General features: G+C 42.6%; 1 protein-coding gene across 8 annotated transcripts in view; it reads right to left on the bottom strand.

Annotated features, from left to right (window-relative positions):
• Positions 1-14946, bottom strand: part of SCHIP1 (schwannomin interacting protein 1) — a 122215-nt gene that overhangs the window by 40498 nt on the left and 66771 nt on the right. Inside the window, exon 1 of one of the 8 annotated variants that reach the window (XM_006123445.4) lies at positions 299-815. The exons of the other annotated variants lie outside the window; for them this stretch is intronic. Coding sequence (XP_006123507.1) covers positions 299-376 — 78 coding nt within the window. The 5' untranslated portion in view covers positions 377-815. Of the gene's footprint in view, positions 1-298; positions 816-14946 lie in introns of those variants that run through there. 8 annotated transcript variants of the gene reach the window in all.

The following is a 14946-nucleotide window of genomic DNA, read 5'->3' on the forward strand; positions in this document are numbered from 1 at the left end:
GTTTTGACAACTAAATGCAGAGTATAAGAAGTTCTAAAGAACATGGTAGTACAGCAAAAACTGAACAACATTTTAATGAAAAAAATAGGTGTGTGTTAAATGCAACAGAATTTTTCACTCTTTTAGAAAATAAAGATAAAAGTAACAATGAAGAAATATTTGAATATCTGGATGAACTGTAGCATATAGTCCTGTGAACAGTATTAGCCAACTCTTCAGATTTCAACTCCTTCTCTTGTGCAGAAACTATCTCGTGCAGAGCAATTGTTAGAAGACAAGCTTCTTTTTTGTCTCTTACCTTTCTATAATTCCCCTCCATCTCCAATAGAGATACTTCACTGATGATGTCATCCATACCATCACTGTCCACATTCATTCTTTTAACTCTCAAAACCCGTTGCAGCAGATTAAATATTTCCTGATAAAATTACTATTCACTGTATCCATAATTAGTCCATTCTCCAAGAATTGTTTAGATTTCTCATTTTTAAACTGAAATATCAAATGAAAACCTGAAATTCTGTCAGTGTCCTTGCTCTTTTTCATTCAGACTGTCCAGTGATTATTCCCTTGTCTCATTCACTTTAACGTGAGGACAGCTGTCACTCCATGCAATTAAAATCTGACTTCTTGCTGACATTTGGGCCTGCCATGGGTATGGTCTTCTCACACTCTGTTATCACCTTCTGAATAATTCTGTTGGAATCCTCTACAAAGCATGCTTTTTCCCTAATAAAGTAAAAAGTTGCCTTTCAGTCTTAGCCAGCTGATTACACTGAGTTCACTGCTTAGCCGTGTATGTTGTAGCTACAAGAGGAAAGCAGCAGTCTTCCTCCAGCCACTGGTAGTGCAGGATAAAAATAGATAGAAACTTCCCTAGCAGACTACACAAGGGCAGACAAAATCTTAGTATCTTATGACAAAATTAAAACAGTTTGGTTCAAACTCAAGGTTACAAAAGCAAAACTGTGGACTCACTTCTGAGATTTTCATGTACAATCTCCCTGTACAACACAACACTTTCTGTATAGATTGGTTGTTCTGTTTCAATATTCACAACTTTAGTCTATTAGGGGAAGCAAAAAAGAATTTCAGAATTTGTTTGGAAACTCACCAGTGCACCTTTCCAATACTTTATTCTTTTTATTGCCTTTCTTATCCCCAAGCATTAAATAGTTTGCTTACTTGTTTAAGAGACAGGAGTAGAAAAATCTTCAACTGGAAGATTTTTATGCATACATTTGTTTCATATCTAACTAGGGATTCTCTATTTTAAGGGTGAATCCTTGTCTGGAATATTTTTTCAGACACAATAAGGTTTTTAAGAGAAACCATAAATCTAATCCAGTGAAGAAAAAGGAAGCATTCAAATACAAAGATTTCATGTGTCACAATCTTATAATATTTCCAGTCAAATGAAGCCTCACTGGTACAGGTAGGTACAAATTCAAAAAATGTTGTGGAACCTTGCTCTCCAGCCAATCATAAATAAGTTCCTCACTGCTCTCCATTCTCAATATCAGGTTTCCTTTTGGATTTCATAAAGCTTTCTACTCACCCCAGACTTGTGGACATAGTAAATAGTTTGGTAATGGAATTTATGAAGTCATAGATTTTTATGGCTCTCCATCTTTTTTCTGAGCTCAGCGTCTTTCCCTTTTTAAGCCTTGCTCAGACTGACTTATGTTATTTCTGCAGAACATTCTGCAGAGGAAGACATCATTGTAATTCACTCAGAAGTATTAATTCTGTTGCATGTCAATTGTCAGTGAAGGAAGCAAAGGGGGAATGAGTGAATGTACCAAGATCCTCCCACTGCATAGCAAGATGTAAAGATCCTGTTGCACATGGGGCACTGGTAGCCAGTACTTGTGGTGCTCCCTCACCCTTTTTCACAAGGAGCTTTGATGTTTTAGCACCACGTGTCCCATGCAAGGGAAGAGTTAGATTTTCCAAACTGCATATTTACAGAAACATTCATTTCCCGCTCCCTAAGGGAACTCCATTGAGAAGAGCCTGGTGTCTGATTCAGGTATAGTGAGACTGTAGAGGGAGAATAAGAATGGCAACATTGGTTCAAGCCAGTGGTCCATTTAGCCTAGTATCTTCTGCATAGGTAGCTGAAGAAGGAACTTCTTTCTTGAATTTTTCTCAGTACCTGTGTATGCCTTCAAGATACATCAACTCTAAGTTAGTCTTCATTTTCTCAGAGAGGAATGAAGAGTTATTATGGATGGTTTCTGCTGCAGGCTTAACCAAACAATCCAAGAATAGTAGAAACATACCAGAAATAAAAATTTCACGTGTGCCTGTCCTGTTTGTAGGACACAGAACAGAATATACCAGAAACAGGAAACTGAGCTAAGTGCTCCGGCTGCCGCTGGTGGGAGACAGGCTGTGATTACATCCTGTTTGTTTATATTCTGAAGACCATGTTCCCAAGGAAAAGGGCTATGAAAAAATGGTGTTTTTTTTTCAAAATGGAAGTCTAGGTATCCACCAGTCACATGGCGCTCTTTTTCAGCCTGCCAGAGCCCAATGGTTTATTATGGCATTCTTAATTTGCTAGTAGGGTACTAAGGGAGGGAGAGGGGGAGCAGAAGACTTGCACATAAGTGCTGAGCTTTTCAAAGGGATTAAGGGAGTTTGCCACCCATTGATCTTCAGTACCTTTAAAAATCCCAGACTAGGTATTACCAAATTTTTCTAGCAAAACTCACCTGAATATTTTGTAAAGCTTTTCTGAGCTATGGCCAAAAAACCAAAGATACATAAATCCACAAAAAGCACCCCACCGAATACAGATACACGAGTTTTGAAATCTTAATTTCCCCATCCCATCTCATAATTTCTGATTAATTCAATTTTGGACAAAAATTGTCTTCTGGCCATTAAGCACTTAAACTCATTCACACATCATTGTGTGCAAGGGGTAGTATTTTAGAGTTTAGTGTAAGTGGGAAGTGAGTTTAGTATAATAGAAAGCAAACTTTAAAAATGGCCCACCAATCTGACTCCCTGCCTACCTCACACCTCCAGCCACTGTTGAGAAAAGCTAGTTGTGGGGCCATGTGCGCCTGTGAACAGCTGCAACCTCGGGGGAGAAGCTGCATACGCTGTCCTGCCCCCAAAATAATCTCTGCAGGCAAACATGCAAAGTACCCCTTCCTCCCCTCAATCTCGCAGCTGTTACAGATGCACATGGCTCCATAGCAAGCTTTTCTGAATGGCCTGTGGGGGCATGGAGGCAGGGAGCGTGCTGAGGAACCTGCTGCACTATTGGCCAGTAGTCACCTAGGTAAACATCTGTTGGCCAGAACCTGCCTCTGGCACCCAGCCCTCCCACCTCTCTCCCCATACGCAACCCTTACCCACCCCATCCTGTCCCCTACCCCATGTAACCCCCTGTCTCCCTTCTGAACCCATGCCCCCTCCCATATCCTGAACCCCAATCCCCTGCCTCAATCACAACCCCCTTCTCCAAAACTCCTCCCCAGATCCCACACCCTCTCCTGCACCCCAATCCCTTGCCCCAAGCTTCCTCTGCATCCAGCCTTCAACCCAGACTCAGCATCTCCTCCATTAATATCATGGAAGAATGTGGCCCTTGATCACTTACCAAATTCTTAGAGTTGTCCCCCATCAAAAATTATTGCCCTGCTTCAGCCCCTAGTACGTAAAGGCTTATCTGTTTCTAGAATATAAGAAACAGGGTTTTGTTTTTATCATAGCAAATTCTGACATCAGACAGCGGGCATAATTTGCTTTGTTGCCTCCCTCTTCATACAGGGGCAGCAGGGGCGGGGATGGGGGGAAGAGTGTGTGTAGTTGATAGGATTAACTGATAAACCCAGGCTTATCGGTTAATCTTTTAGTCAACTGCATGTTGACATCCCTAATATTTAGACTGCAGAAACCCATTCTGCATACTAGCATGACTGACAGTCATTCCAATTTGTTTTGGTCAGAGCTTTGCAGGTCAGGAGAGAGATGAAATTCCTGAGCTGTATGGCAGTGCTTGCGCAACACCTGTCACTTTGGTTAGCTCAAGTTTAATTATATTAGTCCACTGCATTCACTACTGTCACTAACTTTCACCTACTAAGACTCAGTTCCAGGAAATCACATGATTCAATATAAATCTTCATGTGCTCTCAAATACCCAAATTTTATTGACATAGGTTCACACAAAATGAATTTTGCCAGTTAGCTTACTAGTTTTAATGATGTATGAATGGTGCAGAGTAATATTCTGAAACGTTCTACTCAGAAGTTTCAAGAAAAAAGCATTAATAAATAGGGAAGGCTAAAATCAATTATTTTCCTAGTTGGCTGCTTTGTAATTACTTTGCTGCACAAAGTAATTATAATTATGTGCTTGTTTTTATTATTTTTGGTTCCTTTGCCGTCCTATCCACAGCTGACTCAAGTGTGTTATTTTCTAATGTTACTAAAATTAACTTCCTTCTTCTTCCAGTAGGCCTCCAGATATTTATTTCTAATATCATCATTTGATTTCTCAAGGTCTCCTTTCAAAATACATTTTTACAGATAGCTAGGTTATCAACTATAGAGAAGAAAAGTCCTTCCCTGTATTGTTGCATAGCTTTAATAAGAATAATCAGTTTTTCAAAAAAGTACAACTTCCCTGTCTAAATCTGATGAACCAGCCTGCAAAATGTTCATGCTATGAAATTCACTTATGTTCATAAAATTTATTTACTGTGTGTACCAAAAGGGATCTGTGTGTATCTTGCATTGGCAAGGAGGTCTAACATTTGATCAGACAGTACCTTGAGCTTTTTTTGGTGTGGCGGAGGAGAGGGGGCGAGGGGAGGGAGGGAAGAGTAGGCATGAAAACTAATCCACACCAACTAAGTGCGACTTCACTGAAGGTAAAAATCACATTTTATTTCCTTATTAGGGAGATGCCATCAAATACATTCAGAATATTCACATTTGGGTATGGAGCACATGGATTAGAATGATTGCGCTGTACTTTCAGAATTCTCCAATTTTTATTAAGTACATATGCATTTAGGAATGTAAATATTGTACAATATATGAAAAATTAATTTTCAGAAATAAAGTATGGAATGCTTTGAAGAGATTTCTTTATGTGTAAAAAGTGTGCTAGTTAATTTATCTTAAAAATTATATTATACTTTAAAAAAAATTATGGACACCAAATAATTTTATTTTTAAATTAAAAGCACCATAATTGAAGAAACAGGACTAGTTTTCCCATAAATCTTCATTGTTCTTGCATGCTGTGTACATACTCAGTCAGGGATGTTAAATGTCGATTAATCAGCTAATTGAATAGCTGATAGAATTTTCTTTGACTACTTGATTAGTCGATAAGGGTGGGGGGCGCTCACTATCCCGGCTGCACCTCTGCCTTTGAAATGTACCAAGAGCTCCATGGAGCTCTTGCTACGTTTAAAAGGCAGAGGGTGCAGTGGGCAACCCGGGGTGAGCAGGGATTCAAGCAGTCTTCCCTTGCGCCGGGTCCTGACTGCTGTGCCCTCCAGGGCTCTTGCTACATTTCAAAGGCAGAGGCACAGCAATCAGGACACAGCGTGAGCAGGGACTGGTTTCAGTCCCCGCTCGCTCTATTTCCCTCTGGAGACAGTGCTGGGGGGGAACTGACTTTTAAGCTGGCTCCTGCCAGCACTGGCTCCTGCTGCCCCCACCTTGCTGCCTCTATAGAAGAGGCAGCAAGGGGGGTGGGAGGAAGCGACTAGTCGAGCAGTGTCTTGACAACCCGATAAGCCTATGCTTATTGACTTGTTCCTCATATCCCTATTCTCAGGTATGTTATAAATACTGATTATATCAGTCTCTTCTATCATGTCAATATAAATTAATCAATAATATGAAGAGCTGATATTTATTCAGCTATTTTGCACTTGCTTCCACCTTAAATAATTTGAAACAGACCACTATTAATCCAGTAATAAAATATCATGCTTGCCTATTAAAACTGATATTCAGAAATACTGGCCACATTTTTTTCATGGAACTAATACACTTTCACGCAAAGAAGAAGGTTGTGTTGAAGCAATTACAGTAAACTTCCGATAATCTGGCACCTTTAGGACCCAGGGGATGCCAGATTATCATATATGCCGGACTATCGGAAGGGGGGGGGGTTATAAAGGGTCTGGGGTGGGGTGGGGGATGTCACCCCAGACCCCTCATAGCCCCCCCTTCCGATAGTCCGGCTCTGCCCCAGGCATCCCCGATTCAGCCACTGGTCAGTTTCAGCAGCGGCTAAATCGGGGATGCCTGGGGCAGAGCAGCTGGGGTGCTGCTGGGTTGGTCCGACAGCCCCGAGGAGCAGCGCTACGGGACCAACCCGGCAGCACCCCAGCTGCTCTGCCCCCTGCTTCCCCATTCAGCTGCTGGTCAGTTTCAGCAGCGGCTGAATCGTGGAAGCCGGGCGCAGAGCAGCTCCAATTGTCCGGCTGCCTGGAGAACTTCCGGGTTCCCGATGGTGCCGGACCATCAGGAGTGCCGGAGCACTGGATGCCGGACAAATGGAGTTTTACTGTAATCACTACTGGTTGACCATTTATCCCTGGACAATAGGAGGATACTCTTTCTACACTTCCTGATAGAACAGGATTGTAATAAATCAGAATGAATAAGTAAAAACAAAAATCAAACCAACCTTCCCCCCAAATAACAAACAAACAAAACAAAACAAAACAAAACAAAAAAACACAGCCACCCACCCATGTTAGGTCATGAAAAAAAGCAACCTGTTCACATTACAATAATTGTACAAATAATTTATGCATCATTTTAATTTAATCCAGAAAAAAAGGATAGTTTTGTGGTTGAAGCATTGGCCTAAGACTTTGGAGATCTGGATTCAGTTCCCCCATCTGTCCTTCTATAGTCACTGACTGCGCCCTTGTTTCCTGCCTGTACAATGGAAATAAAATTCCCTGTTTTATATATTTAGATTGTAAGCTTTCTCTCATTATATGTATGTATGTATGGTGTCTAGTACAGGGGTTCCCAAACTTTTTGACATGGGGACCAGTAAATCCATTCACAAGCTTTATTTGATGGATATTCAAATAATTTGTTTCTGGTCCACCCAAAGCCCCCAGTGCCAGCGTAAGCAAAGCTTTTGATACGGTCACCCACAATATTCTTGCCAGCAAGTTAAGGGAATATGGATTGGATAAATGGACTGTAAGATGGATAGAAAGCTGGCTAGATCAGAGTTTCCCAAACTTTTTACTTCAGTTGGAACCCATTTTTTTCAATACTGTTTTTTGCAGCCCAAAACTATAAACACACTTAAAAAAAATGAAAAATGAATAAATTTTCAGTGTTTCACCCGGCTGCATCCTCCACCCAGCCTGGGCCAGGGCTTGGGGGACCCGGCACCGCAAGAACACTACAGGAAGCGGGAGCAGGAGCAGATTGGAAGTAGGGTATCTGGCTAGGAGGGAGGGTGCAAGGAAGGGTAGGGTTGCCAAGTGTCCGGTTTTGTACCAGACAGTCTGGTATTTGAAGGTTTTGTCTGGGAAAGTAACTGAGAAATTACCAGACACATAAAATGCCTGGTATTTTCTAATTAGGTAAGTTTTATTATAATTAGGTGTATCAGTCCTTAGCTACAAACTGCCTGGCTGGTAGATGTGCTCATGCTGCCTGAGTGTGTCTACCTGCCAGGCAGTTCACAACTACTGGAGGGAGGGTATGTGTCTGTGTGTGTGTGTGTGTGGGGGGGGGGGGGGGGGCAAATGGAATCCCCGGCCAGACTCACTCGTCTGCAAGTGCCCAGGTCAGTCCCACTCCCTCCCCCTTCCCCTCCCGATCTCCCCAGTCCAGCCCTGCTGCCTCCTGTCCAGCCCTGCTTCTGGTGGCCGGTTCCCCCCGCCCTCCACCAATCTCCCCCGGTCAGCCCTGCTCCCCCAATGACCCCTTCCGACCAGCCCCACTGCCCCCGTTCAGCCTTGTTTCTGGCAGCTGGTTCTCCCGTCCTCCTCCTCCTGATCTTCCCCGGCCCGCCCCCACCCACCCCAGCTCCTGTCAAGCCCTGGTTCCGCTGCCCGCGCGGATCTCCACGGGACAGCCCTGCTGCCCCCAACCCTGCTTTCGCCGGCCGCTCGGATCTCCGCGGGATGGCCCCACTGCCCCCAGCGCTGCTTTCGCCAGCTGCCCGCCCACCCGCCTGCCCGGATCTCTGCGGGAAGACCCCACTGCCCCCAGCCCTGCTTCCTGGTGGCCGGTTCCCCTCCCCCCCAGCCCGCCCCGCTCTGCACCCCTCCCAGCAGCCACGCTGAGGCCTGGTATTTTTTCCCACAGCCTGGTACCGGGCTGCGGCCCATAGTTTGGGAAACGCTGGTCTAGTACATTGGACCATGCTAATGGCGAGGACCAGTGTTCCCTCTGAGCTGCACAGCTTCATAGGTGATTAATCAGCCTCACCCAGTCAGAGACTCAGGGCTCCATGCACATCTTAGAGGGAACACTGGTAAGGACCTCTAGGGAACTACCACTGCATAAATAATAAATACAATTAATGTATTTGGACAATGCATGTGATGTTATTTTATTTTACTTCAGCATCACTAAAGCAAAAACCAAAGTTTTGGGGCTTGGTAGTAATGTTTAGGAAAAATGAAATGGAGTGTCACACACCACTGCAGTAACTACGTCAGAATATTTTACTTCTTTCATTAGACAAAAAGACAGGTTCCATTTAAAATACATTCACACAGAATCTTTCACCTAAATTACCTCTTTACCCTTCACTTAAGCTTTTTCAGGCTGATTACCCTGTCATCCAAGTACTGTTGGGAGAAATATCTTTCCTGAGATTCTCTCAGGACTAACTTTGTAATGAGACCATTTCAACAGCAAAGAGTCAAACCCGTTGGCTTAGATTTTAAGTCTAGATGATGGTAATTCTGGTTTTAACTCACATCACAGCCTTAAATGAAAATTCTTTGTTTAGTGAACATCTTATTTCAGAAGGAAAGAGAGAAAAATCAGTTCAGAATAATATGCTGGACAACAGGTTTCTGATAATAAGAGCATATTCTTTGCACAATCTAAATACCATTTCTGGGGTCACACTATAGCCACCAGCAATCATCATTCTTTCAGTTGCTTCTTAGGTAATTGTACAAAGGCATTATACCTCTACTTCTGTGAGAGGGTGTGGCATTGTTAACTTTTAAATGATTGTCTTGAAAACTAAACTATAAAACAAATTTATTTTTAGATTGTTAAAACATTCCAGAGCTGTCTGGACAGTTCCATAGACAGCTACTTTCTTCCCATTGGCAGTTTTTGGCAATAAAGCCACTTGGAGATGGTTACACTATTGATGTCTGCTTTGTGTCTGTTTATTCTTTTACGTAGAGACTGTCCAGTTTGGTTGATGGCAGAGGGGTACTGCTGGCACATGATTGCATATATTACATTGGTGGATGTGCAGGTGAATGAGCCTTGTAATGGTGTGGCTGATGTGGTTAGGGTCTGTAATGGTGTCGCTGGTGTAGATACGTGGGCAGAGTTGGCACCAAGGTTTATTCCACTGTACTTAGCTGTATGGAGTGGAAATCCATCAACCAATCTCGTTGTTCTTGTAGATTCAGACTAACACGGCTAGCCCTCAGATACTTGTCACAAAGTGAGAGTCTCTGCTTCAAAGTATTTATAATTTAAGTAGACGAGACAATAGGAGGAAGAGTAGCAGAGGCAAAGGGAAGTTACTTTCCCAAGGTCACAAACCAGGTCAGTGGCTGAGCCAGGAATAGAACCAAGGACTTCTAACTCTCTTTAATGCCCAATGCAATAGATCACAATGCCCTTCTGTACCTAAAGCTGCTACTGTTAAGAATATAATGTGACAACCTCTTCCATACTCCTTCACTTTCCAGGATCAAAATTAGTTGTCCCTTTCAAGATATATTTAGATTCAACTAAGCATGGATAACACTTATCTGAGTCAATGACATAAACTTTAAATAATGAATTATAAATTTTATAAGATATGCCATAAAAAGAATAGAGAAGATATTGATTTTCATAATGATTCCATAATGATTTTCTTGTTCCAAAAATCCAATCTTTTCCAAATAGTGCACTTTAGTAGATTATCTAGTTAAGTGATTATGGTAACCTAAGTAGAGTACTTATACCTATGAACACCTCTCACAATATCTCAGAAGTGGTTATTAGTTTACTATTCATTAGTAGAACTTTTAATATATGGTTAGGATATAGACAGATTTGGAAGGATTAGATTTTTACCAGTAACAGCATATAAACATTGATTTCACTGTATATACACACACAAGCCTATGAAAATGTATTTTCATCAATAACAATCAAAATGGACAGAGGCAATGTAAGAAAAATGCTGCTTCAGAACTTCTGAGCTTGATTTAACGATATGTAATTTGTATATTTTTATGTGATGCTGACAATTTATATTATAATGGTTACAAAGCTTTAACTTTTTGAACCTTAGCTATCATTACAAGATTATCTGACCTGCCCCAAAATTACCTGCAACTGTAAAAGTTTAAATCAGGAGTGGGCAATAATTTTTGAAGGGGGAGGGCACACCAAGATTTTGGAAAGTGATGAGGGCTGCACTCTTCCATTATATTAATGGAGATGCGGGGTCTGGAATGGAGGTTGGGTGCAGAAGGGAGCTTGGGGTAAAGGGACTGGGATGCAGCGGGAGACTGGAGTCTGGGAGGGAGTTGGGATGAAGCAGGCGGTTGTGACCTAAGGCAGGGGACTGGGATGGGACCTATGGTAGGAGGGGGATTGTGATCTGGGGCAGGAGACTGGGGTGCCAGAACTGAGAGGGAGTATGGGGATAAGAGGGAGCAGAGGGTTTGGGTATGTTGAGTGGGGGAGAGGCACAGAGTTGGGGCAGGAAAGGGCTGGGATGCCAGAAGCAGGCTGTGGCCAAGAGACTTACTTGTCAGCTGCCAAACTAGCCTGCCTGCCTGCAGAACTTAAAATGTTTCCCAGCCAGTCAGCCTGCTTGCCTGGCTATGTACTTCATGAATAACTGGAGAAGGGGCTGATTCTTCCTAGCTGCCTGTTATTCTAACAGGCAGCTCCCATTGGCTGGTTTCTGAAAAACTGGCCAATAGCAATGTACTGGGGGTGGGGCAGCTCCTAAAACTTCCCCCCTTTCCTCCAGTTTTAAAACAGAAACAGAGTCCTGCAGCCGCATTTCTTTACAGCACGCGGGGCTGCAGGGCAAGCTGAGGAGCCTGCCTGGGGCTCCCCGCTGCCTCCGCAGACCGGATCTGGTGGCTTGGCAGGCCGAATCTGGCCTGTGGGCCATATTCTGCCCAGGCCTGGTTTAAATAGATAAAAATAGAAATATGCTTACAATATACATTAATATTATCCATCATAATTATAAAAAATAATTTTTTTTGCCAAGCCTAGAGAAATTTCATATAATTAGACAGCTATTTAAGGAACACTTGTTGAAGTGGGATGTGCCCACGAAAACTCATGATACCATCTACATGTTTTGTTAGTCTTTAAAGTGTTAACAAGACTATTTGTTGTTTTTTAAGTTTATCCTGTACAGACTAACTTGGCTACTCCTCTGAAACTTGTTTTACTGTGGAGGTCTGAATTTGTTACTTTAGAAAAACACTTTTGAATCAGTCATTATTAAAGGACCACTCTACAGGCTGGCCATCATCTGCCTTTCCTTTTATACAGACAGTAGCATCATCTTCAGAGGTTAGACATCTAACTGGGATTAAGAACGTTCTCAGGAAAATGAGGTAGAGTTAGTATTTGATCCATTCACTTCTTTATTGCCCACAGTTTAACTGTCTGGTATTTCTTTTGTCAACGTCTCCTGAGGCGCCTTCCAAATTTCAACAGCATCAGCAGTTTCTCTTGATGTTTGTTTAAGGCTATGGATAATAGGTTTCAGTATACTGGGCATATTCTCTACATTCCTCCTTAATCCTTTGGATGACATACTTCAATATATTTAATCACAGTTTTCTTCACAAAGTATAATGAGAGTAGGCTAATTCTTAATAAATTGTTCAAAACAATCAACCACAGAATTCCAAACTTTTTGGAGGGAGAATTAGTTTGGATCCTTCTACTCCCTTGAGTGAGAGAGTGTCTTATCTAACAGCTTTGCTGATCTTGTCCCAGGTCCACCATATAAATACAGAACAAAAACATTCCTATCCAGTCTGTGTCTTTCTTTGCACATGCAACTTGAGACTACTGAGCAACAGAAACTGAAAGTCCAGAACTTTCAAGAAGAGAGAGATGACAGGCTGGACAGATTAGAGCCATTAATTAATTTTGATGAGACTAAGTTTAGGTGTAGCAAGATTTGTTATGCCTAACTGTAACTTATTTTAAAATAAAATCTTTAGTATTTTATTAAACATTTTTAGAAAAAATAAAAAAATCCAATTTTGAGGGTTTTTTTAAATAATTGATTTTTATCCACCATGTCAAGCTATCAAAGGTCTCCCATAACCCCATCTCAATGGTGGAAGGCTCCTTTAGTGTACTACTTAATAGCAGTAGTTTCTCTATTGGTGATCAATGTGCCCTGGAGCTATTGATATACTGAGGCCCTACTCCCTTGTTACAAAATGTTTATGAAATGCAGAAATCAGCTGAAGTAAAGAATTATTTTGGAAGGCAGGATGGAAGCCATGTCTTCTGTCCCAATATAGGAGAAGTAGACTGTAGCATTGCCAATTCCTGTTGTTATATCTGTAGCCTCATGATATTTGGTGTATTTTCTCCAAGAGTCTCAGCTTTCATTTCTAGAATTTATGGTTGCTAAGAGATCTTTTCAATATGAATGCTAAAAGTTTAGAAACAGAAAGCAAATAGAAGGACTCCAAACTTGTTATGTTTAAAAATCTAATGACTTATAAGTCAAATTTCATGATTCTGGGGGAGCTAGACTCACAATTTTTCAGTATTTGGTATTAGCATTACTAAGGTCTTGTGTATGCTACAGACCTCTGCTGGTCTGGATTGATCAGTCACAGATATGAAGAAGAATTATCCCCAACTGATATAGCTGTGGTATCAAGTGCCTAAAATGTGCTGACATAGTACATAAGGTCCTATCTTTTCACCAAGGAAACCACGTGGCTACTGGCATATTCTTGATCTATAGACATAGTTCTTTACTGAAAGGACTGTTCAAAATGGAGGGCTTGTGGCATACAAGCTGATCAACTGCCTAAAAAGTCTGCAAAGACAGAGGCTTTTACTGAGAAATATCACACTCTTACCTTCTTTCTATGGACATGCAGACAGTCACATTTGATACATGTATGGAAGGGCAGCCTGATTTTCAACATGTGCATATAAGCTGCTAATAGATAAATATTCTAGGCTATGTCTAAACTACATTCCTCTTTTGAAAGAGGAATGTAAATGAGCCCGATCGAAAACTGAAATGAAGTGTGGATTTACAAATCTCACACTTCATTTGCATAATTGCATGAGAGCGCTTTTTCGAAAAAGGGTTTTTTGAAAAAGAAACCACAGTCTAGACGGGGTTCTTTTGATAAAACCACTTTTTTTGGAAAGAGCCCGCACACCTCATTTTTTCATCTGACATCTGTGCTGGCTGGTGCCCAGCAGGCTGCCCACTGTGCTGTTGGACACGCTCTTGTGGCAAGGTCAGGGCTTCCAAATGCCAACCCCAGCAGGGTTGCCAACTGTGTAACTGCACAAACCCAAAGACTCTCGTCCTGTCCCACCCCTTCCCTGAGGTCACACCCTTGTCCAAGGCCTTGCTCCCACTCACTCCATCTTCCCTACCTCTGCTGCTCGCTTTCCCTCACCCACTTTCACCAGGCTGGGACAAGGACTTGGGTTGTGGGAAGTGGTGTGGGGTGCAGGCTCTCAGAGGGCGCTTGGACACTAGCTTTGTGGTGGGGTATGAGAGGAGGTCAGTGCTTACCTCAAGTGGTCCGAAAGCAACCGGCATACCCATCTGGCACTAGCTTCTATGCGAGGAGTTCAGGAGGTCTCTGTGCACCATTGCTTATCTGCACCACAGGCACAGTTCCCATTGGCCACAGTTTCCAGCCAAAGGGAGCTGGAGAATCAGTGCTCGGGGAGGCACCTCCCTCTCCGGGGCTGCCCGGCAGCTTCTGAGAGCAGACAGGAAGCCTACCTTAACCCTGCTGTGCTGCCAATGACTGCCTCTGGATCCTTTTAAATATCCAGGCCCTTGGGCAATTTCCCTCTTTGTGTTCTCATCGGAAGGCCTGATTAGTAGTAGTATTATGGGAGCATCTAGGGGCTAGGATCCCATTGTGCTAGGCACTGTAAAAATGCATAACAAAAAGGCAAACTAATCTGAAGAACTCTCAATAGACTCACTCATCAAGATGAAGAAAATATGGAAGAAGTTGACTAGGGATGTAATAGAGCACTCGATTAACCAATAAACAAAAGCTTATAGGTTAATGCTATAGACTACAAACATTTCCCTCTCCCCCACATCTTGCCAGTACATTTTTTAGCAGGCTGGTCAGAAGTCTGGCCCAGTCCTGGTTTGCGATGGGTCTGGGACCTACACCCACTGCGGCTTTGCAATTTAAAATGTATTAGGAGATAGGTGGGCGGGCGGGCAGGCAGGCAGCCTGACTCAATTCTCATATCATCAGTTGATCCCTCTCCTGTCATCCATCTCCAGACCAACGGAGGCTGGGGACACCATTTCTACCCATCCAGGCTAATAACTGTTGATGGATCTAACCTCCATGAATCTATCTAGCCCTTTTTTTAATCCTGTTAAAGTACTAGTCTTCACACATCCTCTGGCAAGGAGTACCACAGGTTGACTGTGCGCTGCTCACACCGGGTCCAGAAGCTCAGATTTGCCCCAGACAGGGGCTGCTGTCACCCTGCACTGCTGCCTCT

This window comes from Pelodiscus sinensis, chromosome 10, assembly GCF_052426305.1.
Source record: "Pelodiscus sinensis isolate ZL-2025 chromosome 10, ASM5242630v1, whole genome shotgun sequence".
NCBI classification, from domain to species: Eukaryota; Metazoa; Chordata; order Testudines; family Trionychidae; genus Pelodiscus; species Pelodiscus sinensis.